This window comes from Globicephala melas, chromosome 3, assembly GCF_963455315.2.
Source record: "Globicephala melas chromosome 3, mGloMel1.2, whole genome shotgun sequence".
Classification (NCBI taxonomy): domain Eukaryota; kingdom Metazoa; phylum Chordata; class Mammalia; order Artiodactyla; family Delphinidae; genus Globicephala; species Globicephala melas.
The window spans coordinates 91,482,695-91,507,227 of record NC_083316.1 but is presented as its reverse complement, the minus strand read 5'-3'; the positions used below and the strand labels follow the sequence as shown (position 1 = coordinate 91,507,227).

General features: G+C 38.1%; 1 protein-coding gene across 19 annotated transcripts in view; it reads left to right on the top strand.

The window, feature by feature from the left end:
* Positions 1 to 24,533, top strand: part of APC (APC regulator of WNT signaling pathway) — a 138,853-nt gene that overhangs the window by 100,104 nt on the left and 14,216 nt on the right. For 9 of the 19 annotated variants that reach the window (XM_060296109.1, XM_060296110.1, XM_060296103.1 and 6 more), the window contains 7 exons: positions 10,803 to 10,901; positions 13,395 to 13,773; positions 15,468 to 15,563; positions 16,855 to 16,908; positions 20,626 to 20,765; positions 21,338 to 21,415; positions 21,705 to 21,821. In XM_060296109.1, coding sequence (XP_060152092.1) covers positions 10,803 to 10,901; positions 13,395 to 13,773; positions 15,468 to 15,563; positions 16,855 to 16,908; positions 20,626 to 20,765; positions 21,338 to 21,415; positions 21,705 to 21,821 — 963 coding nt within the window. The remainder of the gene's footprint in view (positions 1 to 10,802; positions 10,902 to 13,394; positions 13,774 to 15,467; positions 15,564 to 16,854; positions 16,909 to 20,625; positions 20,766 to 21,337; positions 21,416 to 21,704; positions 21,822 to 24,533) is intronic. The other 10 variants (XM_060296107.1, XM_060296112.2, XM_070045172.1 and 7 more) reach the window with 3 other exon arrangements.

The window sequence follows — 24,533 nt, the reverse complement described above, 5'->3', positions numbered from 1 at the left end:
TGATGCTACAGCTACTCCCAGATCCTAATGTAAGATGAGTGGTATACATCTGTGGGACTGTGATTCAGTTATGCCAAGATTCCTTTAACCTGTCTTAGTAGGGTCTACCCATATGACAGCTGCTTGAGGTTTGTTCATTTGCTTTGTTTTATTATTTGCTCCAGAGACAAAAACCATTGACACTAATGAAAACTGAAAATAATCTTTTTGACTCTCAGGGTCACAGTAGCATGATCTATCAAAGCTCCTTTCCTGGTGCCCTTACCTCTACCACTTTGTGGAAATTCATTCTACCTCACCTGGTTTCCTCCCCACATCCACTCTGCCGGAATGATCTTTACATGAGTAAATCACCCTCTTTGTAAAATCCTTTGTTGGCGTCCCTTGGTTCTTAGAATAAGGTAACCCTTTATTATGACCTGTATAATCTGGCTCCTTCCCAGCGTGTTAGCTTTATGTCACACTTTGCTCTCAGCACTTCTGCTGCGCTGAGCTTTCAGGACCTCACCTTTCCTGGGCTTTCTCCTCTGCAGCCTGTGCACCGTCTGTTCCTGTTCCATGTAGTGCTCTTCTCATCCCACTTCACTCAGTTAACATCGGTTTATATGTGTCTGAGCTTAAGCATGACTTTCTCAAGAGGCTTGAACTGTTCACATCCCATTATTAAAGGCTGTCCTAGCTTGTTCTTCTCCTTTGCAGACCACATTTGCAGTTTATGTTTATTTCTGTGATTATTTCTCTTTTCCCCAGTAGACTGTAAGCTCCAGAAGGGCAAAGATCCTTCCCAGTTTTATCCATTTTTATATCCCCACAATCCCTGATAAATAGTAGATAACAACAATAAATACATGTAGGTTGGAAGGAATGACTAACATCCCTTCTAGAAATAAGGTTTCTTGACCTGTGATTAATCTCCGCTAGAAGCTAAATGAAAAGAGAAAGCTAAAAGTAAATTATACAGATCAGATCCCTGTTTGCTTAGTATATAACTGTGTGTGTAATTCATTTATGAATTGATCCTCAGCTTTTCTGTTTAATGTTTAGAACCAGATCTCCAGTGGTATAACCAGTAAGTAGTAATGAACTTCAACAAAGAGTGGGAAAGAGAGAAAATGGTAGGAGGACCTTTTTTGCTGCTAGTAATGTGTTTTTAAACATTTTATTATGGAAAATTTCAAATATATACAGAGGCAGATAGAATAATATAGTAATCTACATGTACCCTATCTACTTGCCCTCCCATTTTATTTTTGGAAAAGATCCCAGACATCATTTATTGCATAAATACTTCACTGTGTGTTTCCAAAAGATAAGAGCACATTTTGGGGGGACTTCCCTGGTGGTGCAGTGGTTAAGATTCTGTGTTCCCAGCGCGAGGGGCTTGGGTTCAATCCCTGGTCAGGGAACTGGATCCCACATGCATGCCACAACTAAGGAGCCCGTGTGCTGCAACGAAGACCTGGCACAACCAAATACATTTTTTTAAAAAAGGAATACTTTTTTTTAATTGAAGTATGGTTGATTTACAATATTGTTAGTTCCAGGTGCACAGCAAAGTGATTCAGTTATACATATATTTTTTTCCAATTCTTTTCCCTTATAGGTTATTACAAGAAGTTGAATATAGTTCCCTGTGCTATACAGTAAATTCTTGTTGTTTATCTAATTTATATATGTGGAGGTGTGTATCTGTTAATCCCATACTCCTGTTTCATCCCTCCCTCCCTTTCCCCTTTGGTAACCATAAGTTTGTTTTCTGTGTCTAAGATTACTTTTTTTAAAATTGAAGTATAGCTGATTTACATTAGTTAGTTTCAACTATACAGCAAAGTGATTCAGTAATTTTTTTTTCAGATTATTTGTATCTGTTAATCCCATACCATTAATCTGTCCTTTTCTCCTTCCCCTGTGATAACCATAAGTTTGTTTTCTGCGTCTATGAGTCTGTTTCTGTTTTGTATATAGATTCATTTGTATTATTTTTTAGATTCCCCCATATAAGTGATATCATATAATATTTGTCTTTCTCTGTCTGACTTGCCTAACTTAGTATGATATTCTCTAGGTCCATCCATGTTGCTGCAGGTGGCAGTATTTCATTCTTTTTTGTGGCTGAATAAAATTCCATTGTATCTTCTTAAACTGATCATCTGTTGATGGGCACTTGGGTCGTTTCCATGTCTTGGCTATTGTAAATAGTGCTGCTGTGAACATTGGGGTGTATGTATCTTTTTGAATTAGAGTTTTCCTCTTTTCTGGATTTATGCCCAGGAGTGAGATTGCTGGATCATATGGTAGCTCTATTTTTAGCTTTTTAAGGAACCTCCATACTGTTTTTCACAGTGGCAGTACCAATTAACATTCCCACTAACAGTGTAGGAGGGCTCCCTTTTCTCCACATTCTTTCCAGACTTTTTAATGATGGCCATTCTGACCGGTGTGAGGTGATACCTCATTGTGGTTTTGATTTGCATTTCTCTAATAATTAGCAATGTTGATCATCTTTTCATGTGCTTGTTGGTCATCTGTATGTCTTCTTTGGAGGAATTTCTGTTTAGGTCTTCTGTCCATCTTTTGATTGGGTTGTCTGTTTTTTTGATATTAAGTTGTATGAGTTGTTTGTACATTTTGGATATTAACCGTTTGTCAGTCGCATCATTTGTGCATATATTTTCTCCCAGTCCGTAGGTTGTCTTTGTTTTGTTGATGGGTTTTTGGTTTTTTGGTTTTTCTTTGCTGTGTGAAAGCTTTTACGTTTGATTAGGTCCCATTTGATTATTTTTGCTTTTATTTCTTTTGCCTTGGGAGACTGATCTAAGAAAATATTGCTATAATTTATGTCTGAGAATGTTTGCCTATGTCTTCTTCTAGGAGTTTTATGGTGTCATGTCTTGTATTTAGGTCTTTAAACCAATTTGAGTTTATGGTGTGATGGAGTGTTCTAACTTCTTTGATTTACATGTAGCTGTCCAGCTTTCTGAACACCACTTGATGAAGAGACTGTCTTTTCTCCATTGTGTATTCTTGCCTCCTTTGTCGAAGATTAATTGACCGTAGGTGTATGGGTTTATTTCTGGGCTCTTTATTTTGTTCTGTTGGTCTATATGTCTGTTTTTGTGCAAACACCATACTGTTTTGATTACTGTAGCTTTGTAGTATTGTCTGAAGTCCCAAAGCAGTCTACAAGATTTAATGCAATTCCTATCAAAATGCCCATGACATTTTTCACAGAACTAGAACAAATAATACTAAAATTTATATGGAACCACAAAAGACTTTTGTGCTAAATTGCTAAAGCAGAATTGCTTTAGCAATCTTGAATTGCTAAAGCAATCCTGGGGAAAAAGGACAAAGAACAGTTTTTTAAAATACATAACTATAGTTATGTATTTTTGCTAAAGCAAAATTGCTAAAGCAATCCTGGGGAAATTGCTAAAGCAATTGCTAAAGCAATCCTGGGGAAAAAGGACAAAGAACAGTTTTTTAAAATACATAACTATAGTGCCATTATTACACTGCCAAAGAAATTAACAGTAATTCCTTAGTAGCATCAGATATCTAGTCAGTATTCAAATTTGCAATTGTTTCATGAATGTCATAATTTTTCAGTTTATTTGACTTGGGCCAGATAAGGTTCGTGCACAGAGATTGGTTAATATGTCTTTGAAGCCTCTTTTAATCTATAGGTTTCCTCTTTATCTCTCAGTTTTTTGCTATGTTTGTTGACTAACCAAAGTTATTTGTTTTCTAGTGTTTTCCATAGTCTGGATTTTGCTGATAACATCTCCATGGTGAAGTTTGACATGATCCTCTATCTTCTGTATTTCCTATAAATTGGTATTTAGATCTAGAGATGTGATCGGATTTGGTTTCAAGGCCCCCCCCACTTTTTTTTGGACAAGACTTTTTCATAGATGGCATTGTGGTCTTCCATCAGGAAGCACAAAATGTCTGGTTGTCTCTATTTTGTGGTATTAGCAGCCATTGATACTTAATGCCTAGCTCTATTAATTCATTAGGGGTTACAGAATTAGCTGTAGTATTTCTGTATAGAGAAACATCTCCTTATCTACTGTTTGACTACTTCCAGATACAGTTTGTATGAAAAAAGGCAAGGCAAGGGGAGTGGTTGCTTCTTCCCCCTCTTATGTCAGATTTCATGGTGAGTTGGAGACTGTTGCTACCTTTATGGTGAACCCCTTTGAGTCACTTTGTAAAGTGAGCAAGCAGAGGATAGAAGAGGGGTTCCAACCCAGCAAGTGTAATTGAAATTGACTGTATCCCAGTTGTGCTAATTTAACTGCCAGGCATAGTCCTTCTAGGGTCCCTCAGCAAACATTTGAGTGCCTGTAATGGCAATGGATATTTAAGGGTGAATAAAGGGGAATCAGAAGATAGATGCTTGATTCTAACATGTAGTGAAAAGGAATTGTATTTACTTGGAGGGGTCCCCTCCAGACAATTCATCTTATCCCCACCTCCCTGCTCCTTAGCCCATTTTTCACTCTGCTGTTAACTTTCTCCCCCAGCCCTTTTACCTGAAAGATAATATAAAACTCATCACTGTTCAGGATCTGTTTACTAAGGATCTGCATTATGCCAAGGCTGTTCTGAACCCTCGGGTGTGGTGGTGGGCTAGGTAGATGCTACCTTGTCCTCAAGAAACTTATCATCTAGAAGTAAGACAAATGAGCATTTTCCACAAAGTGTGTTAAGTACTATGAAAGGGCAAGTACGTAGCGCTACAGCACTTAACCTAGTGTTAGGGTGATTTTCATCCTAGAGGAAGTTACAAATTAATTTATTCTGACACCGTAATAATGATTGGGTAAATTAGGTACAGTAGTCTAGGTGAAAGACGATGGTGGCCTGGGAGTTAGGGAAGAATTGATAGGTGTGAGAGAGTCATTTGGTCAGCAAATATCTGAGTATCTGAGAGGATTTAGAAACTATAATCCATAAGGGTTAGTGTCAGATGCGAGGGCTGAGGAGGAAGGAGAAGTCAGGAATGACTTCCAGGTTTTTGTCGTAGGCAGCTACAAGGATGGTGATGCATTTCAGTGCTAACACTAGATGAGGAACAAGTTTGTGAAGGAAAATAATCTAGTTTCAAAAATGTTAAGTTTCAAGATGTTCATTCTGAGACAATGAAGCAGAAATGTCAAGTAGGCTATTAGATAGTGGGTTTGGAATCAAAGGGAAGGGTGAAAAATGTGATAATTCAAGGTATGGGAGATTTTTATATCCCCTGTGATTATAGAACGAGAAGATGAAGACCTGGGCTAAAAAAATCCCAAAGCAAGGGAATAACATTGTTGTTCCAAAAGAGGAAATAGTTAACAATATCCACCATTGACTGTAAGGACTTGAAAATTTTCCTTTAGGTTTCACCAAGAAAAGAACTTCAGGGCTTCCCTGGTGGCGTAGTGGTTGAGAGTCCACCTGCCGATGCAGGGGACACGGGTTTGTGCCCCGGTCCGGGAAGATCCCACATGCCGCGGAGCGGCTGGGCCCGTGAGCCATGGCCGCTGAGCCTGCGCGTCCGGAGCCTGTGCTCCGCAACGGGAGAGGCCACAGCAGTGAGAGGCCCACGTACCGCAGAAAAAAACAAAAAAACAAAAACTTCAGTGCTGATCTTGGCAAGAGCCGTTTCATTGGCTTTCTTCTCTACCATGTGATATTGGAGTGAGTTGAGGTTTAAATTGGAAGGTTAAAAAGTAGAAGAGAGCAATTTTAGCTAACTCAAAAAGTCTGAGTGTGAACTGCCCAAGAGAGAAAAGGCCATTAATTGACACAGTAGAGATTTGAGAGAAAATTGAGAGATTATTTTTCTTTTTATAAAATAGGAGAGATAAGCATATTTGAATGGTAATGGGAAGGAGCCAGTAGAGAAAAAGATTGAAGGTCCAAAAGAGCAAAGAAAAATGGGGAGGGAAAGGATCCAGAGCACACATGAAGGGACGGGCCTCAGGTAGCAGAAGGGGTGCCTCTGAAGCAATAGCAGGAGAAGATGGAGATGGGTGTGGAGGCAGGTAATTTTGTCAGTTTGGTGGCAGCAAGTTTGAGGAAGTTTTGTCTGATAGCTTCTGTTTCTCTGTAATTAGAAGGTAAAATTATTTGTGGTAAAGGAGACATATCCAAAATAGCCACTGTGAGCAAAGAAGGGAGAGCTGACTTGGGAAACACAAGGATTACAGATGGAGGACTAAGGGCCCAGGTGTATTGGTGACCATAAATGTTATATGGGCAGTACCCTGGAGAATTGTGTGATATTCTCACATGCTCAAATTTCTCAAATACTGCTCAGCAGTCCATATTAGGGTGTAGAGAAAACAGGCAGTTGGATTCATCTACAATTGCAATGTTTCCAGGCAGGTGGGATGGAATAGCCATGGGGCAAAGATATTGAAAACTGACAAGAGAATTACGGAAGTGATGGACCACGAAAAATCTCAAGGTGGAGTATGTAGAGACATCCATGCACTGGACATTCCAATCATTTTAAAGACACTTTCTTGGGGAAGGTTAAAGGAGATTGCCAGAAGAATAGGTTTTCAGAGTTACACACGATAACTAAATGCATTATTCAGAGATAGTACATTTTAGGGTGATGGAAATGGTCTAGGATACAGCCATAGATGTCAGTGACTAAAATGGAGTAGAGGAGAAAAACATCACTGAAGATACCAGAGAACTGAGAGACCACGGTTTTGAATGAGGCGTAAGTTACCCAGAATGGTGGCAGTAATTGAAGTAGAAGGAGGCCAGTGACCCTTGTGCCAAAGTTGTTTAATGATTGAAGACAGTGATTAGGTGGTTAGTAGGTGATAGCACTGGGGAAAGGGAAAAGTGATTATAACACAAGGAGATTTGGGGCTATTACCGGAAGGTGGAGAAATAGTAGTTTCAAAGTGATGTTGAAGAGTGAGGAAAACATAGGCTTATGCTACCTCCTGACGCCAAAGTACATGGGATATTGGAGAGAGGGCTGCAGGGGGAGCTGGTGTCCAATAAGAGCTAGGTTTCAGTTAATGAAATGAAAGGAGCATTATGTGAAAAGTTGAGGAGGTGTGGGTATTTATGGAGCATGGAACCTAAATTTCACAAGGAAGTTTGGATAGGAAAGAAAATAGTAGGAAATAGTGTCTTACACACGTTTTAAGGCTGAGAGTGGGAAATGATATGTTTTTGGACTTATTATGTTTTTGAACACTGAGCAAGGCTGATTTAGTGGATGTAAAATATGGCTGATTTAATAGGTCTTGAGTTTGAGAGAGAGTTAATGACGCTCATTTCTTCAGAATTTAGTCATGATTTGGGTGGGAAATACTTCTTAGGAAGGTACCATTTCTTGCAGGTTACCATTTCTCTGGTTCCTCTGAAAGGTGTCGGTGCAGGCATAGCCATAATAAAAGGGCCCAGGAAAGATTCTCAGGGCTCAAGTTCTAGGCCTATAGGTAGTGTGGGTATGGGAATGTTCTCTTGGAATCTCCTTATAGGAAATGCATCTGGATTTCTAGCTAGAGAGTTTGGGAGAACAGAGCGGTGAGTGTCCCAAAATCAAGGAGCTGTATAGAAAGGTACGGAGACTAAAGCTTAAAGATGATTTGGTATCTACACTGAAAGGAATGTCCGGAACATTTTTTAGTGTGGACATGGGTTTTCCCTTGTTTCGTAGTTTAACCTCTTATTTCTCTTTTGTTTCAAACAATGTGTTAATTATCTATTGCTGCTTGACAATTTTAGCAAAATCAGCAAACATTTATTGTTGTTTCTGTAGGTCAGGAAACCTGGTGCAGCTTAGCTGAGTGCCTCTGGTTCAGGGTCTCTCACAGGCTGCAGTCATGGTGTTAGCGGGGGCCGCAGTCATTTCAAGACTTGACTCGGGGAAGATGTGCTTCTAAGCTCACTCATATGGCTATTGGCAGGCCTCATGTCCTCAGGCTGTTGGCCAGTGATATCATGTCCTTGCCACCAGGGTCTCTACAAAGGGCATTTCACAACGTAGCATCTGGCCTCCCTCAGAGAGCACAAGAGAGGGTGCCCAGGATGGAAGCCACAGTCTTCGTAACCTTATCTTGGAAGTGACTTCTCATCACGTCTGCAGCAGTCTGTTCACTAGAAGCCATTCACTAAATCTAGCCCACAGTCAAAGGCAGGGAGATTACATAAGGGTGTGAATACCAGGAAACAAGGATCGTTAGGGATTTTGTTAGATCCTTACTACCAGAAACAGTAAAAATATTTAGGTATCCTCAAAGACGGTATGTTTGGAACTTCCCTGGTGGTGCAGTGGTTAAGAATCCACCTGCCAATGCAGGGGACACAGGTTTGAGGCCTGGTCCATGAAGATCCCACATGCCGTGGAGCAACTAAGCCCACACACCACAACTACTGAGCCTGCACTCTAGAGCCCGCGAGCCACAACAAAGACAAGCCACTGCAACGAGAAGCCTGTGCACCACAATGAAGAATAGCCCCTGCTAGCCACCACTAGAGAAAGCCCATGCGCACAGCAACGAAGACCCAACATGGCCAAAAATAAATAAATTGATTAATTAATTTTTTTTACAAAAAGACAGTATGTTTGCTTCAGGATAAGGAGTCATTCCCCTTCTACTGTAGAACAAGAGAGGCCCCTTGCCTAAGTCTTCTTAAAAAGCCCCCTGACTATTCTCTTTACCTTGAGTCTTGGTCCCTCAACTCCATCTTCTTTATTGCAATCAGAATAAGCTCTTTATCTCCAAATCAATCAGTGAATCATATTCTGTCTGTCTCTCTCTCTTTCTCTCCCTCTCTCCCTCTCTCCCTCTCTCCCTCTCCCTCTCCCTCTCTCCCTCCCTCCCTCTCTCTCTCTCTCTCCCTCTCTCTCTCTCTCTCTCCCCCTCTCTTTCTCTCTCTCTCTCTCTCTCTCTCTCTCTCTCTCTCTCTCTCTCTCTCTCTCACACACACACACACACACACACACACACACGTTCTTTCTGACCTTTGCTTATGCTTCTGCCTCCTCTGGGCTGCCCTGTGGCTAACTCTCCTCCTTTTTATTATCTAAACTCTTCCTCGTAGTTTAAAATCAGATAGCACTTTACTCTGTACTCCCAAGACTGAGTATATGCCATTCCTGTGTGTGCATGTGGCCTCTGTCAAAGCACTTACTACTGTATATTTACATGTTGAGCAACCTGTCTAGAGTCTGTGTGCGGTGAGGATGGGACTATCTTATTCACTTATATCCCTAGTGACTAGCACTGTACCGAGAAAGTAGCAAGAGCTCAGTAAATGTTTGTTGTTTGGTTGCATGTGAGTTGAAATACCATTATAGAAGCACCCAGTAGCTAGTGGCAGTGGGAAGAGTTGCCGGATGTCTACCTCTGCTGCCTGTTCTCCCTACCCTGAGGGGTACTAACCTGCCGCTCCAAATTGAGAAGTATCCCTAGAGGACTAACCAGCATAAAGCATCCAGACCCACAGAAGGAGTAGAGACTAGAAAGGGTAGCCACTCTGAGACTCTGTTCTAGTATTCTTAATCTAACCCTAGATTTCCCTACGTGGGTGTGAATAAGTGGGTCTTCATGCTTTTATATGGGGAGACATAAAAAAGACCTCTCAAGTTGCAACTTCTTAAAATCATCTTTACTGAGGAAAGACTAACATACTCATTTTAAATATATAGTTAAATGAATTTCACATTTACAGTTTTTTTCTACAGTTACATTTACAAATGTAATTTTCTCTTAAAACTTTTTTTTTTAATAGCCATTCTGACAGGTGTGAAGTAATATCTGGTTTTGATCTGTATTTCTGTAATAACTGGTGACGTTGGGCATCTTTTCATGTGCCTGTATGTCTTCTTTGGAGAAATGTCTATTCAGGTCTTCAGGTCATTTTTTGATTGGGTTGTTTTTTTGATACTGAGTCATATGAGCTGTTTATATACTTTGGATATTAATCCCTTGTCGGTCACATCATTTGCAAATGTTTTCTCCCATTCTGTAGGTTGTCTTTTGTTTTGTCTGTGGTTTCCATTGCCATGCAAAAGCTTTTAAGTTTAGTTGGGTTCCATTTGTTTATTTTTGCTTTTATTTCCTTTGCCTTAGGAGACAGATCCAAAAAAATATTACTACAATTTATGTCAGAGAGTATTCTGCCTATATTCTTTTCTAGCATGCTTTCCATATTTATCCCTTTACACAGACTCTTCCATCATTTTTCCAAAATCCAAGGCCTACCTTTAAGTATAACTTATCTTATTCAGTCTTTAATAGTTCTTAAGCAAGTAGTTATTTCTTTCTGTTTTCCCTCAGTATTTTATGCATTCTTCTTACTAAGTGCTCATGATATCTCAGTGCCTTTCTCCAATAGAGGTTTCAAGCAGTCTTTTTTCTACTCTGAGCTCCTGGAGAACTTGGTCTGTACAAAATTTACAGTTAGTTTTGTGGTAATTTAGAGCATTTCGTCACTCATTGGAGCTTTCTGCCAATCAATTTATATTTAACTGAATGTAGTTTCATGCCTTTTGATTTGTGAAAGAATATTACTCTTAGAATTTCTGCAGTGTTCGGTTACTTCCACATTGTACTTTAACTGTCTTTTGCAACAGTCTTTTTTTCCTTCAGTGTTTCTCTAAACTCTACTTGTTTATAGGTAAAAATATTCATTTTGAGCAGTTATAATGTTCACACTTTTAATGGTATATTTAGCTGTTTACCCTAAAGACAGTTCATTTGGAGTACCTTAACATGAAGTTAGCTGTATTTATCTATAATCTAAATTATACTGTCTATAATTTGCTTAATTTCTAGGGTTCAACTGCACGAATAGATCACGAAACAGCCAGTGTTTTGAGTTCTAGCAGCACACATTCTGCTCCTCGAAGGCTGACAAGTCATCTGGGAACCAAGGTAATAGATTATAAGCACTGAGCACTCCCTGTGACTTATGCCTCTGTGCCTTGCCTGCAGTGGCACACACCTCCGCTTCCCAGCCCACTGAAAAATGACCGTCAGAGTCCTAGCCAGCCTTCAGAAATCTTCTTGGGCTTTCCTTCTTTACAAAACATTTTCTGATTTCCAGGGTCCTCTCACCTCCCCTTGCAGTCTGTCTGCCTCCTTTGAATCACTACAGTTGGAGCACAGGGACTGTTTTTTATCCTTTGCAGCATCGAGCACAGAATCTGCACATAATGAGTGTTTAATAAATACTTAGTGGATGGAAAAATTATTGAAATTGAATGTTATCCTATTCACTGCTGATAAGTGAGTTTTCTTAGGGTCTCGTAGATGTTAGTAAATATTTTGGGGGACTTGAGAATAGTATGTTTGAAAAGAAAATAATTATTTTATTATTGTTAAAGCCGGAGGCTTTACTATTATATGAACAAAGATGAAATTCTAATATTACTAAGCAGTATATTTTCAGTTAAATCTAAATAATTCCACTAGTTGTTTTCACAGCATACTCTACATAGTCTTTCTTTACTTTAATAATATAGTGGCTCTTAGGAAAAGCATTACTGAAATAACTAATGTCGATTTAAGAAATGAATTTTAGAGTATCAATGGTATCGTTAATATGAAACTTAATCCTTTTAATAACTCACAATAGTTACTAATTGGGACCGCTAGGATGCCAGTAACTGCTGGGAGTTGAATGTTTATTATCTCATCTTCTCGAAAACCCTTTGAGGTATTCTTGCCCCTCTTTTTAAAATGAGAATACTGAAGCCAAAAAAAGATTCAGACAGTTGTCATGTAAATAAATTGGAATTCAACCCCAGATCTGTCCAACATCAACAAGTAGTTTTCACTATAAAGAAAATGTTTAATATTCAGCAGTACTATTGCATGAAAACTGGCAGCTAGAATACCATTTCCTTTTGAAGTGATTTATGCATGATAACATTAAGACCTTACTACATTTTTGAATGCCAGTTACTGTGCCATACATGTGTTATTTTATTTAATCTTCACAAAGAAAACCCTATTGGGTAAATATCTCCATTTTGCAGCTGAGACAACTGGGCCTCAGAGAATTCAAATAACTTGGTCGTGTCACACAACTCACTTGTAAATGGTGGAGTCAGAATTTGAAAGACTGTTTATCCACAGTTCTGTGCTGCCTTCCTAATAAAACTGTCATATCTGAGAGTAGTGTGTGTCTACACATTTAGAGTAGAGTTTCTCAGCCTCAGCATTGTTGGCTGGATAATTCCTCATTGCATTGTGGGATGTTCAGCAGCATCCCTGGTCTTTTCCTACTAGATGCCCGAAGCTTCTCCTCCTGAAGTTGTGACCGCCAAAAATGTCTCCAAGACGTTGCCAAAAGTGTCTCAGCGTGGCTAAAATTGCCCCTGGTTAAGAACCACTAATTTACAGATATGATACATTTATGTAATAGCCTCTACTTTTATGTAATAGCTCTCACTTTAAAATGAGGTTGATCACAGTGCAGGATAACTGGGTACTGTTTCCTGTTTCTAATCTGCTTCTAAGTAAATTCTTAGAATTTATGGTCAGGGAGTAATTGATGCTTACCAGCTGCTTTTAAAAAGAAATTGAATAAGAATCCTGGCTTTGTATCCCTGTATGATCAGAGCACTCTTCTTTTTATAACAAAATATGTTTACATGTATAAGGGAGAAATCATAACTTTAACAATATTATACAGTAAGTCCCCTACATATGAACCTTCAAGTTGTGAACTTTCAAAGATGGGAATGTATTGTAAACCTATTACAGTATAGTACTGAATACCAATTGTGTTTGTTGGGTCCCTGGGCTAGCTTTGTTGGACTTATGAACAAATTGGACTTGTGAACGTGCTCTCAGAATGGAACTTGTTCATATGTAGGGGACTTACTATACTTATAATCTGGTGAGGGTTAGCAATTGCTGAGAGCTAGTACTTAGTAAATAATAATTGCTGAAAAATATTTTCTCTTTATTGATTATGGTTGTAGATTAAAAATTAAAATTTTAAATTGTGTAAAGAATTTAGATAAACCACATTTCTGACTCTGTGTGTGTGTTGGTGGGGGTGGGTATGTGTGGTGCGGGGGGAGATGTGAGAGAGAGAGAGAAATCAGTTGATTGTCATTCATCATAATCAGTGGATTATCACCAGCTGATCCAGACAAACAGCAATTTAGGTTTATGCAAGAACCTACTTTCTCTTTTCCAACACTATGTACTACCACTACTAATATTTACTCATAAACAAGTTGGTGATGATTATATTATATGGATTTTGAAATAACGCTCATTACTTCATCCTGGAAAGGGGTTTTTGTTTTTGTTTTTAATGAGTTACAATAAATATCCCATTCATCACTTCATTGGTGTTGGCTTTTGGATATTAAAGTCATAATTTTGTTTCTAAACTCATTTGGCCCACAGGTGGAAATGGTGTATTCATTGTTGTCAATGCTTGGTACTCATGATAAGGATGATATGTCACGAACTTTGCTAGCTATGTCTAGCTCCCAAGACAGCTGTATATCCATGCGACAGTCTGGATGTCTTCCTCTCCTCATCCAGCTTTTACATGGCAATGACAAAGACTCTGTGTTGTTGGGAAATTCCCGGGGCAGTAAAGAGGCTCGGGCCAGGGCCAGTGCAGCACTCCACAACATCATTCACTCACAGCCTGATGACAAGAGAGGCAGGCGTGAAATCCGAGTCCTTCATCTTTTGGAACAGATACGAGCTTACTGTGAAACCTGTTGGGAGTGGCAGGAAGCCCATGAACAAGGCATGGACCAGGACAAAAATCCAAGTATGTTCCGTATGGTGCATGTTACAAAGCAAATGTAAAAGTTTTTGAAATGAAAACTTTAAATTAGGATGGTGTCTTTATGAATAGGCCTGGGAAATTCATATTAGCCATCTACACTGCTAACATAGTTTAAAGCTTAATTTCTCTAGAAAAAGTTAGCAAAGGAAAATGTTATGTGTACTACAGTGCAACCACAAAAGAACAGAAAATCAAGACAGTCATAGCATAGCAGATCTAGAAAGAACTTGAGCGATTATGTCCTCCATCTCTTGAGATTAAGCTTAAGAAAGTGACTTTACATAAGTTCCTTCAGCTGTGAGTGACCAACCCATAATCTCTTACATTTGCATATCACTCTACTCAGTGGATACAGAGCTGTGTTATATATGTTATTTGATCCTTACAACAACCTTGTGAAGTAGGAAGGGAAGATATCATCTCCATTTTACAGATGAAGAAACTGAGGCTCAGAGAGGCTAAAAGACTTGCCTGTGGCCTCACAGCTAGTGGGTGGTGGAGCCAGGATCAGAGGTCAGATCTCCTGACTCTCAGCCCAGTGCTCTTCCTACTGCACCATCCTGCTTCAGGCCATGGGGCCCCAGTTGCTGGGGTGATCAGCCTCCCAGCTCTTTGCTCAGGGAGAAACCCTTGGCCACCAGCCCCTCTCCCTCAGGAGCAGGGAACATGGGAGTTGGGACCTTTGGGGACATAACTTACTTCATTCCTGTAGCAAGAACCAAAAGCAGTAAGTATATAAGGTAAGACCTTCCTTTCACCTGATAAGAACACACACATGCGCACACACACTTGACAAAGGACTATTGTATCAGTATCTTGATTTCGGGAGTAGGAGAAAGAGTGATGATGAGAACATGATCTATAAAGATTTAGCAGATTTTTTTTAGGTAGGTATAAAAGTGAATTTATTTAAAATTTAATAGTTTTCAAGAATAGAGTACAGCAGAAATGTCCTTTATATCTATTTGTCCTAGGGATGAGGAGAACTATAAGATGCTTTACTGGAAGAACATTGTCTTTCTGGATTGTTTTCTTTGTCCACAATTATATAATGACTCGCATTTTGTGCTCTTAATACCTACTCTCAGAAAAGTTAAATAGAATAAATATTATTACTTCTGAAAAATAGACTTGCTTTTTAAATTTTTATTTCAAGTAACAGTTTTGAAACTTTGTGCATAGTATTAAATGTGCAGGTACATTTTCTTGGACACCTTGTCTATAAATTTTTGTTTACTATCTGGTATCTGTATAGTAAGCTTTCTATACTAGGTTTATACTAGGTTTCTCTACTACATTTGTATACAGCCGCATGCCTTTAAGTTTAAATAGAGATTGTAAATTAAAAGTTTTATACCAAAATGTTTTTATTGTTTCATATAGCCAATATAATTTTTAAGTTGTTATTTGAATTATAGCATAAACCTGCATGGGACCAGCAGACTTGGTCAAAGGCTGATGAGAGGTAGACATTTTTGTGGAACCAAGAAAAACCCTTACGTTTTCCTTTCCATGTTTGTAGTATATATTCATCTCTTTAGCAAATACTTGTTGATTCACTAAACTGCTATGCATTAGGGATGTATTAGTGAGCCCTGAGTATTTTTTAAGTATAATAAACGTCACTACTTTTGAGAAAACAAAGCATTATGGTTTATGTCAATTTTATCTTTCAGTGCCAGCTCCTGTTGAACATCAAATCTGTCCTGCTGTGTGTGTTCTAATGAAACTTTCGTTTGATGAGGAGCATAGACACGCGATGAATGAACTTGGTAAGACAAAATGTTTCTCAATGCCATAGAAGAATACTAAAGATTTTTCATCATTGTTGAATTAGGATATAAGGCCACTAACTTTTATTACCATCTGCTTCCTCCTTGTAGCAAATGACTATACTCTGGTTTCCAGGGGTGACAATGTCCTAAGTGGCAGAAACTGCTACCCTTGTAACCTAACTTGGATTTTTAAAATCTTAGCCAAAGGTTGGAAAAAATACTAAACGGTCCATTCTTGCCCCTCTCGTCAAGGTAGACCCTGGGTGACAGTTGATGGGGAGGGTAATTTGAATTGTTTTGAGACGTGGGGCTACGTAATTATTCTTGAACTCAGTCACTTCTGAAAGACATCAGAAGGAATTATTATTAAGATTCTCATTTATCTTCATGGTTATCTGTACTTTACTGGATTTTCATGATAAGCAGCGTGGTATCTCTGAAACTGATTAATACGGAAAAGCATTATGCTCTGATTTATGTTAGAAACATTCCATTAATTGTGGAAGGGTTACTCTTAGGTATGTGTTCTCACATACTCTAAACCTTATATAACCTGCATTTGTGGCCCCCATTTTTCATGTAATGGTTTTTCTTTGATTTCTAGGTTCATTTTGCACATGTGGTATTTATAAGTTGCATCATGCTGAGCCATCTCATGTGAACTGGATCGCTCTAGTCGTGCCACAAGCAAGAACCATACACTGAGTTTCCATCTTAGTGTAGCTGTGCCCTTGCTTTTTGTGCCGGTTATGTTACATTTCATTCAAGCCCCCACTGTGTATTCCTGCCACCCCTCATCATTATCATTCATCACTTATCTTCAAAGTGACAAAGTCATGACACTCTTAAACACAGAGAACCTGAATGGCCAAAAATGAGTGTTGTCTCCTTCAGAGTCATCACTTTGGGAGGCTGTGTACTTTGTGATTTCCGCCTGCCCTCCAGCCATGCTTTTCTTCCCACAGGCCCTAGCAGTCGGCCCACTTGATTCTCTTTCCTTCCCCCATGCCCCCAGCCTCCTGTGAAACTGAGTACGAGCTTATGAGTTCTCCCCTCCTCAGTACTGCCTCAGCATTGGTGAAATTTTAAGTTTCGGTGTTTTTTTTAACGCTAGTAATAATGGGGAAAATAATGAATCAGCGGGAAAACGAATCCAATTTTAAGCTCCCGCAAACGTTTTTATAAATGTTCCTGTGTTCCAATGAACTATAGACTAGGACTGACACATTAATCATCTGAATTTCCAAGTAAAATCTAGACTCAGTATTTGTTCCTCTTCCTTCTTCAGGTAGGAAGGCTACCCGGGGCATTTCATCACAGGAGCTAGGGCAGGGGCTTTCAGGTGAGGAGCAGGATGGGGCCTCTGGGGGTGTGACTGCTGGGGGTGTAGCCACAGGGGATTACCTTCTTCTCACTCCTAGCCTCTGAATTCGCATTGGAGCACAAGAAGGACCAAGGTGTGTGGACCGTGGGGAGATGGATTAAGACAGCACAAGGGATCTGACAGTGAGGAATAAGGAGGAAAGAAGTCCCAAGTGGATGAAGGGAAATTTCTAAGCCCAGTCAGCTAGGACCGTCATTTGTACATAGAAGAAAATTCTTACAACTATTAGGGTCATTTAAGTTTGCACCTATTAGTATTGCAAGTTTTAGACCATAGTATCAGTAATGTATACATTTATGAATTCCCAGCTCTGTCCCAGAAACTGTGCTAGGCACTAGGTATAAAAATGATTAAGATGTGGTCCTGACTTTCAAGGAATTCATAGTTAATTTGCATTAGTGTTTCCCAAACTAGATCATAATGATCACCAGAGGCAGTTGTCAAACCATGTATTTCTCTGGCCCGTGCGTGGTAAGCAAGCTTAGTAAAGTAGAATCTCCAGAGGAGGGAACCTAGGAATCAAATCTCATAAGTGGCCCAGGTGATTCTTATGATCGGGAAATTTTGTGATACACCAATATATAGAATATTGATGCTGAGCCCCTAATATTTATTTTAGAATGAGGCGTTTCATGCTAATGGTGACTATCTAAACCAAGTAAAAGAAAAGTAATGTACTTTTTAAAAATTAAGTATCATCTTTCTATTATCTCTTTTTGATAAGTTTAAATTAAGGATTTTGTTAAATGTCACCTGAAGCCATTGATCCTCTACTATCTGTAAGGTTATGAGATACCATAGGAGATAGTATTTGGTTCATCGGGACCACTATTCTCTAACATAGACACCAAGAAAATGTGGAAGGATGTGTTCATGACCTTTGCATTACCTTGAAACATCCTAATATTTCTTAGGGCAACCTATTTTTTATTGTATTGCTCATGAATTCACATCATATTTTTGTGAATCCATTTATAGTTTTAATGTATAGATTCTTTGCCTGAAAATTCACTGAAGGTTTTCTTTTTACCTGCCTGAAGTCATAAAGGGCTCTCTCTTCTATCTGATACACTAAATTTTATTGAATGTCCTTTTTTTCATTAGCCATGTTCTTCATGGTTTTATTGGCATTGACCAAATCCTTCTTTAATCTTTGTTTTTAGAATCAAGTCCTAAGATTTTTGGGTTTTCCATACAAAAGTAGTCAGGTGCCTTCTTGGGATTTTCTTTAGATCATTTCACCTTTCTCAAAACAGTATCACAGATACTGCTGTGCCAGGCAGGATTTTATGTAGGCATGAAGCATAGTATGTTTTGTTTTGGCTTTGATCGTCTGCTTTATAATCCTCAACATTTTGGTGATCTCCTCAGTACACAAGGCCACTGTCTTCAGGTCAACAATGACTCCCAGATCTGTTTCCTGGGTCAAAACTCTCAGTTCTTTTACTGGTGGTTCCTTCTTCTTTACCAAAGTCATAAGTAGTGGAATTTTTTGAAGCTCTGTACTAGGCTTTCTTCCACTCTCCCTGGGCAGTATCCTCTACTCCATGGCTTCAATTACAGTGTTTTGCAAATTCACAGCTTAATCCAAGTTCTCTCTCCTGAGATTTACACACATTTTTCAAACTGCTCATTCGACATCTTCACCTAGATGATTTTTCAGACATTTCTGACTCAGCTGACAGAAACTGAGTTTGTTGTCTCCTCCATCCCCAAATCTCTGTCTATTCCAGGGTTCCTTTTCTCAGAAAATGGCATTCCAGTCAACCCACTTGCTGAAGCCAGAATCTTAGAAGACATCCATGAGTCTATTCCTTATCCCCTATGTCTCGTAAATGCTTTAATTCTGGTTCTTAAATACATCTCATATCACTGCTCTTCTTTTTATCCCCAGCCCAAGCAAGCCTCTGTCATCTCTCCCGTTCTCCCATAGTTTGTCTTACTTGTCCCCCCACTTCCAATCATAATCCATTCTGCAGCCTACAGTCATAGGAATCTGTTTAGAACATACATCTGATTATTCCTTCCCCTGCCTTAAATCCTTGGTGAGGCACACAAAGTCTTGCATAATCTGGCCTCTACCCATTTTTGTAGCCTCACCTGTGACCCTCTCCTTGTTGCTGTATATTTCAGGCCCAGCAGTCCTTGCACATGCTGTTTCATCTGCCTGAAATGCGTACTTATTGTTTCTGCCCCACCCTTTTTAGATATTCGTTCATCCTTTTAAGTCTCAAGTTAAACATTATTTCCTCAGCCATTTTCTTGATCCTCCCAATCTAGGTTAAGTTCACCTGTTACCTTGCCCTGTGCTTCTACACAATCCAGTACACTTAAATTAGTTGTTCAGTGGCTGTCTCTGCTCTAATCTGTAAGCTCCATAAAGACATTGGCTGTTTTTTTCGTTGGTTGTTTATCTTCCCATCATCATGGGTGGATGGAGGAAAATCTTCCTAAATACGGTTTGGATTTCCCTTAACCAAATTAATTTTTACTTACCTACATTCAAACTCATCCGTCATTGGTGCTAGTTATAAAGATTTACACAAATGTTCCAAGAGTTAAATCCCTTGGCCTGGCATTCTTGACCCAAGATAGAACTTGGTCTATTTTGCAGACTTGCTGATTCATCTACATACTGACCCTTCTAGATCATTTACAAAAATGTACCGATCCTCTTTCAGATTAATGACCTGATCGTTCAGACTTACAGTATCCAAGAATTGCCTGTTTATATTCATCTTCTCTTTTTCTGTCTAAGCCACTTCTCTGACAAAAGAATGTCTCCAGTCCCATGATGATTAATATTGATGATGAATAATATTTTGAATAACCTCCATATGCATTTTTATTTTTCTTTTTATTTACTCCCTCACCATTTTGCTTCACCTTTTGTCTTTCTGTTTTGTTTTGTCTTTTTACCACCCCTTCCTTTATGTCTTTTCCTTTCCTTTCCCTTCATTTTCCTCCTTGCCTTCCTACTGCTGACCACTGTGGGCGTTGTTAAGTATACCCATTGGTGGGAATCAAGGGGAAAGAAAATACTAAATCCTAGTATTGGTATTTGACACTTCATGAGTATCAAAGAAAAGTAAGAATTAAAAAAGTAAAAATTAAAAATGGTTTTATAGAGCTTAGTAATAAGTTGAATAGGTAATTCTTTTTCATAAAAAAATAAGCTTTGCTTCATGCACAGTTTCATTTAGAAGTTTTAGTATTCCTAAGGATACTAAAAATTATTTGGGAGATAAAAGTATATTCAAGTGATTAGGCCACAGTGTGTGACAATGAAGAGTGTTTGTAAAGTCCTAATAATAAAAATAAGTTACCTTTTTCTGCTTACATTCAGGAAGACCTAGTGTTAGAAAATAGCCTTCTTCATCCGTGACAAGATACAGTGTATGTGCAGTAAATAGAGTATAATGTTCATTTCACTCAGTAAGGCAAGGGGCTGGAGGGTGGAGAAACTGGCAGAAAATGGAATAGTTGTCACTTGTACTTTATAAGTATATTACACAAAAGTCCTTTATAATATTATCTGTAGCTTGTAATTCTAAAGACAAAATTAAATTTATATATTCTCATTCTTTGAGATTTTTTCCTAATAATTTATAAACTTGGTACCCATTTGTTTTATTTTAGATTATTATCTTTTTCCTCTTGCCCTTTTTAAATTAGGGGGACTACAGGCCATTGCAGAATTATTGCAAGTGGACTGTGAAATGTATGGACTTACTAATGACCACTACAGTATTACCTTAAGACGATATGCAGGAATGGCTTTGACAAACTTGACTTTCGGAGATGTAGCCAACAAGGTATGTTTTATAAGATCCATTTCTTATGATATCTCTGGTGTGAGTTATTTTACTTTCATACAAACTACTTTTCACTGACTCTTTTTGTCACTCTCCTCATTAAACACTGACCAACAAAAACCTGTACTTCATACCTCACTGCATATCCTTACTCATTTGGTTGTCTTATGCCTAAACAAAGGCAAAAGATGGAACACAGTAGTGGATTTATGTGATCACATTTAAAATACTATTCCTGGGAATGATAGCAAAAATCTGGAAATCTTGATGATTGGTGCAAGTGTTATACGCGTGTTGGTTCCATCCGAATAAAAGACTTTAAAACCCTTTGCTTATTGTTTCTTATCATTTACTCACTTTATTTTTCCGGTTTGCCAAGAAAAGAACAAATACCAAAGGATTAGGAGGGTATTTGTCTTTCATTTATGTAATCTGGTTCTAGTTCTTTTATGGGTAAAACATTAGTTAGGATTGAAATGAGACGATTGAAACTGGATTTGAAGTTTAGTCAAAAATAAAGCATGGCTCCAGGTTGCCTTATTATTGACCCTCTGCAATATTTGATTTTACAGGCTACACTATGCTCTATGAAAGGCTGCATGAGAGCACTTGTGGCCCAACTAAAATCTGAAAGTGAGGACTTACAGCAGGTACTACTTAGAATTTCAAATGTTTTTCTTGGCTGTTAGTGGGTTAATACCCTGATTTAGATTAATTTAAGCTGTGGCTCACTGTTTAGCATCTCATGTTTAAATTGTGGCTACATTAACACCAAAATAGAGGAAAATAATTATATTGTAGGAATTCCTTTTGGCACTATATTAGCATTTAGAAGAAATTTATTTATTGATATATTTCTACTCTTAACATTACGAACAAGAAAGCAACTAGTATGAATAATTTTATAAACAAATTATTCTAAAATGGATTTATTTGCAGGTTATTGCAAGTGTTTTGAGGAATCTGTCTTGGAGAGCAGATGTAAATAGTAAAAAGACTTTGCGTGAAGTTGGAAGTGTGAAAGCATTGATGGAATGTGCTTTGGAAGTGAAAAAGGTACCTTTGAAAACATTTAGTATTACAATAGGGATTTCATCTTGGGATACTTTTTTGCTGCCATCTCCCACTCCTGAGACTCACTAATTTCTGACCCTCTTATCTTACCTATCCCTAGACTTAGACTGCTCCAAACTCCTAAAGTATTAAGCCAGAAAAGATTGTACAAGGTAGCCTAGTATAAGTCAGGGTTTTTCAGACTCAGCACTGTTGACATCTTGCACCAGATAAGTCTTTGTTTTGGAGGACTGATCTGTGCCTTGTAGGATGTTTAGCAGCCTCCCTGGCCTTTGCACAGTAGATGCCAGTGCACCTTCCCCTCAGTCATAACAATCAGAAATATCTCCACATATTACCAGATGTCCTCTGTAAAGGAAAAGGGACACAATCACCCTCCGTTGCCAATCACTGGTGTTGAGTGTTAACTCTTTGCTGCCCAAATCTCAATCTACCTGAGTCCTCAAATTCTGATAGTCACCCTGTCAAGAGGTAATCAGACCCAAAGGTGAGAAATCCCTCAAATAATAATTTGTTTACAAAAGGAAATAATCTCCAGATAGTATATCTACTTCAGAAACTAAGCAAATTTTTTTTAAATTTGAGAGGAACTAAGCAAGTCTTTTCAGCTAATCTGAATTTCCTTTCACCCAACCAGTCCTCCTTGATCCAGAGCCTACATATTTTTCTCTTCAAAATTTCCTTTTCAGAGAAGGAAGAGTCTGGGGATGTTTTGTTTGTTTACTTATGTATTTTTTCTAAATTATTTTACACCTGAAAATCCCAAGAAAATCAACTGAAAAATTGTTAGAAATAAGTATTCAACTAAATAACTGGATATAAAGTTAATATTCAAAGGTGGTCAAAAGGTACAAACTTCCAGTTATAAGATAAATAAGTACTAGGGATGTAATATACAGTATGATAAATCTTATTAACACTGTTGTATCATTATATATGAAAATTGTTGAGAGTAAATCCTGAGTTCTCATCACAAGGAAAAAAAATTTTTTTCTATTTCTTTAATTTTGTGTATGTATGAGATGATAGATGTTCAGTAAACTTATTGTGGTAAACATTTCATGATGTTTGTAAGTCAAATCATTATACTTTAAACAGTGTTACATGTCAACTATATCTCAAAACTGGGAAAAAAAGGTAATACTCAAATATACTTAGGGTCTGCATAAAGATACCTTTAAAACACTACCGAATCAGCAGAACACTTGTACTCACACTGCAGAAAAGAAGATACGTGAATAGCCAATAAGCACTTGAAAAGATACTCAACATTGTTAGTCATCAGGAAAATACAAATTACAACTACGAGATACCATTAAAGATATTACATTGGTTAAAATTTAAAATATTGGCCAAGTGTTGTCAAGGATGTTAAGCAGCTGGAATTCTCACACACTGCTGGCGGGAATGTTACGTGGCGTACAGGCATACCTTGCTTTATTGCACTTTGCAGATATTACATTTTTTATAAATTGAAGGTTTGTGGCAACCCTGCATTAAGCAAGTCTATGGATGCCATTTTTCCAACAGCATTATTTTTCAGTTAAGGTATGTACTTTTTTTTATACGTAATGCTATTGGACACTTAATAGACTACAGTATAGTGTAAACATAACTTTTATATGCACTACAGTATAGTGTAAACATAACTTTTATATGCACACCAAAAAAAAAAAATGATGTGACTTGGCTTTACTGCAATGGTCTAGAATCAAACCTGCAATATCTCTGAGGTATGCCTATCCAACTTTAGAGAACATTTGGCAGTGTTTTAAAATTAAACATTTACCTACCATACAACCTGGCCACCCAGGAGAAACAAAAACTTAAATTCACACAAAGACTTACAAATATTCACAGAAAGATTATTTGTGATAGCCAAAAACTAAAAATAACGCAAATGTCCATCAATAGGTAAATGGGTAAACAAATTGTGGAATACAATTTGGCTATTAAAAAAAAAAAAGAATGACCTATTGATACATTCAATAATCTACAATGACAGGAATCAGAACAGCGGTTGCCTGGGGTTAGGGTTGGATTAGGGGTGGCATGAGGAAAGTGGAGGGAGTGATATAAATGTTATCTTGGTATACACACACATCAAAAATGATCAAATTGCACACTTGAAATATGTGCAGTTTATTGTTCTCTAATTATACCTTAATAAAATTATACAAAAAAATTAGCCCCACGTACACTTTAAGACTCCTTTCTTATCAAGCTTGTGTGTTTTCAGAAAGATTTAACGTATTTGTAGGTATTATGGGAACTTGTATTGCTGCTGAATAGCTCATTATTTTATTGTCGCTCAAGGACCTTAAAGATCTACATACAAACTAATTGCTACAAACGAAGAAAGTTAGATTAAAAGACACATCCTACTGAGAAGCGTAAGAGAAGACCATAATAAATGGAAAGACATAGCCTGTTCTTGTAAAGGAAGAGTAGTTTAAAGACCATTTCTCCCTAAATTCATCTATAAATTTTTAATGCAAGGCCCAATCTTGGAAAAAGTAGCCCATCAGAAATTTATAATATCCAATTCTGGTTTGGGCCTGCTCTGGTTAGCAGTATTAGAATTTATTTTTTCCCTCTTTTTCTACATTCAGTGCAGCCGTCATTATGAACGTTCTTATTCTCTTTTTTAATTTGTCATCTCTTCCTTGTCAACTTCATTTACTACTAATGACC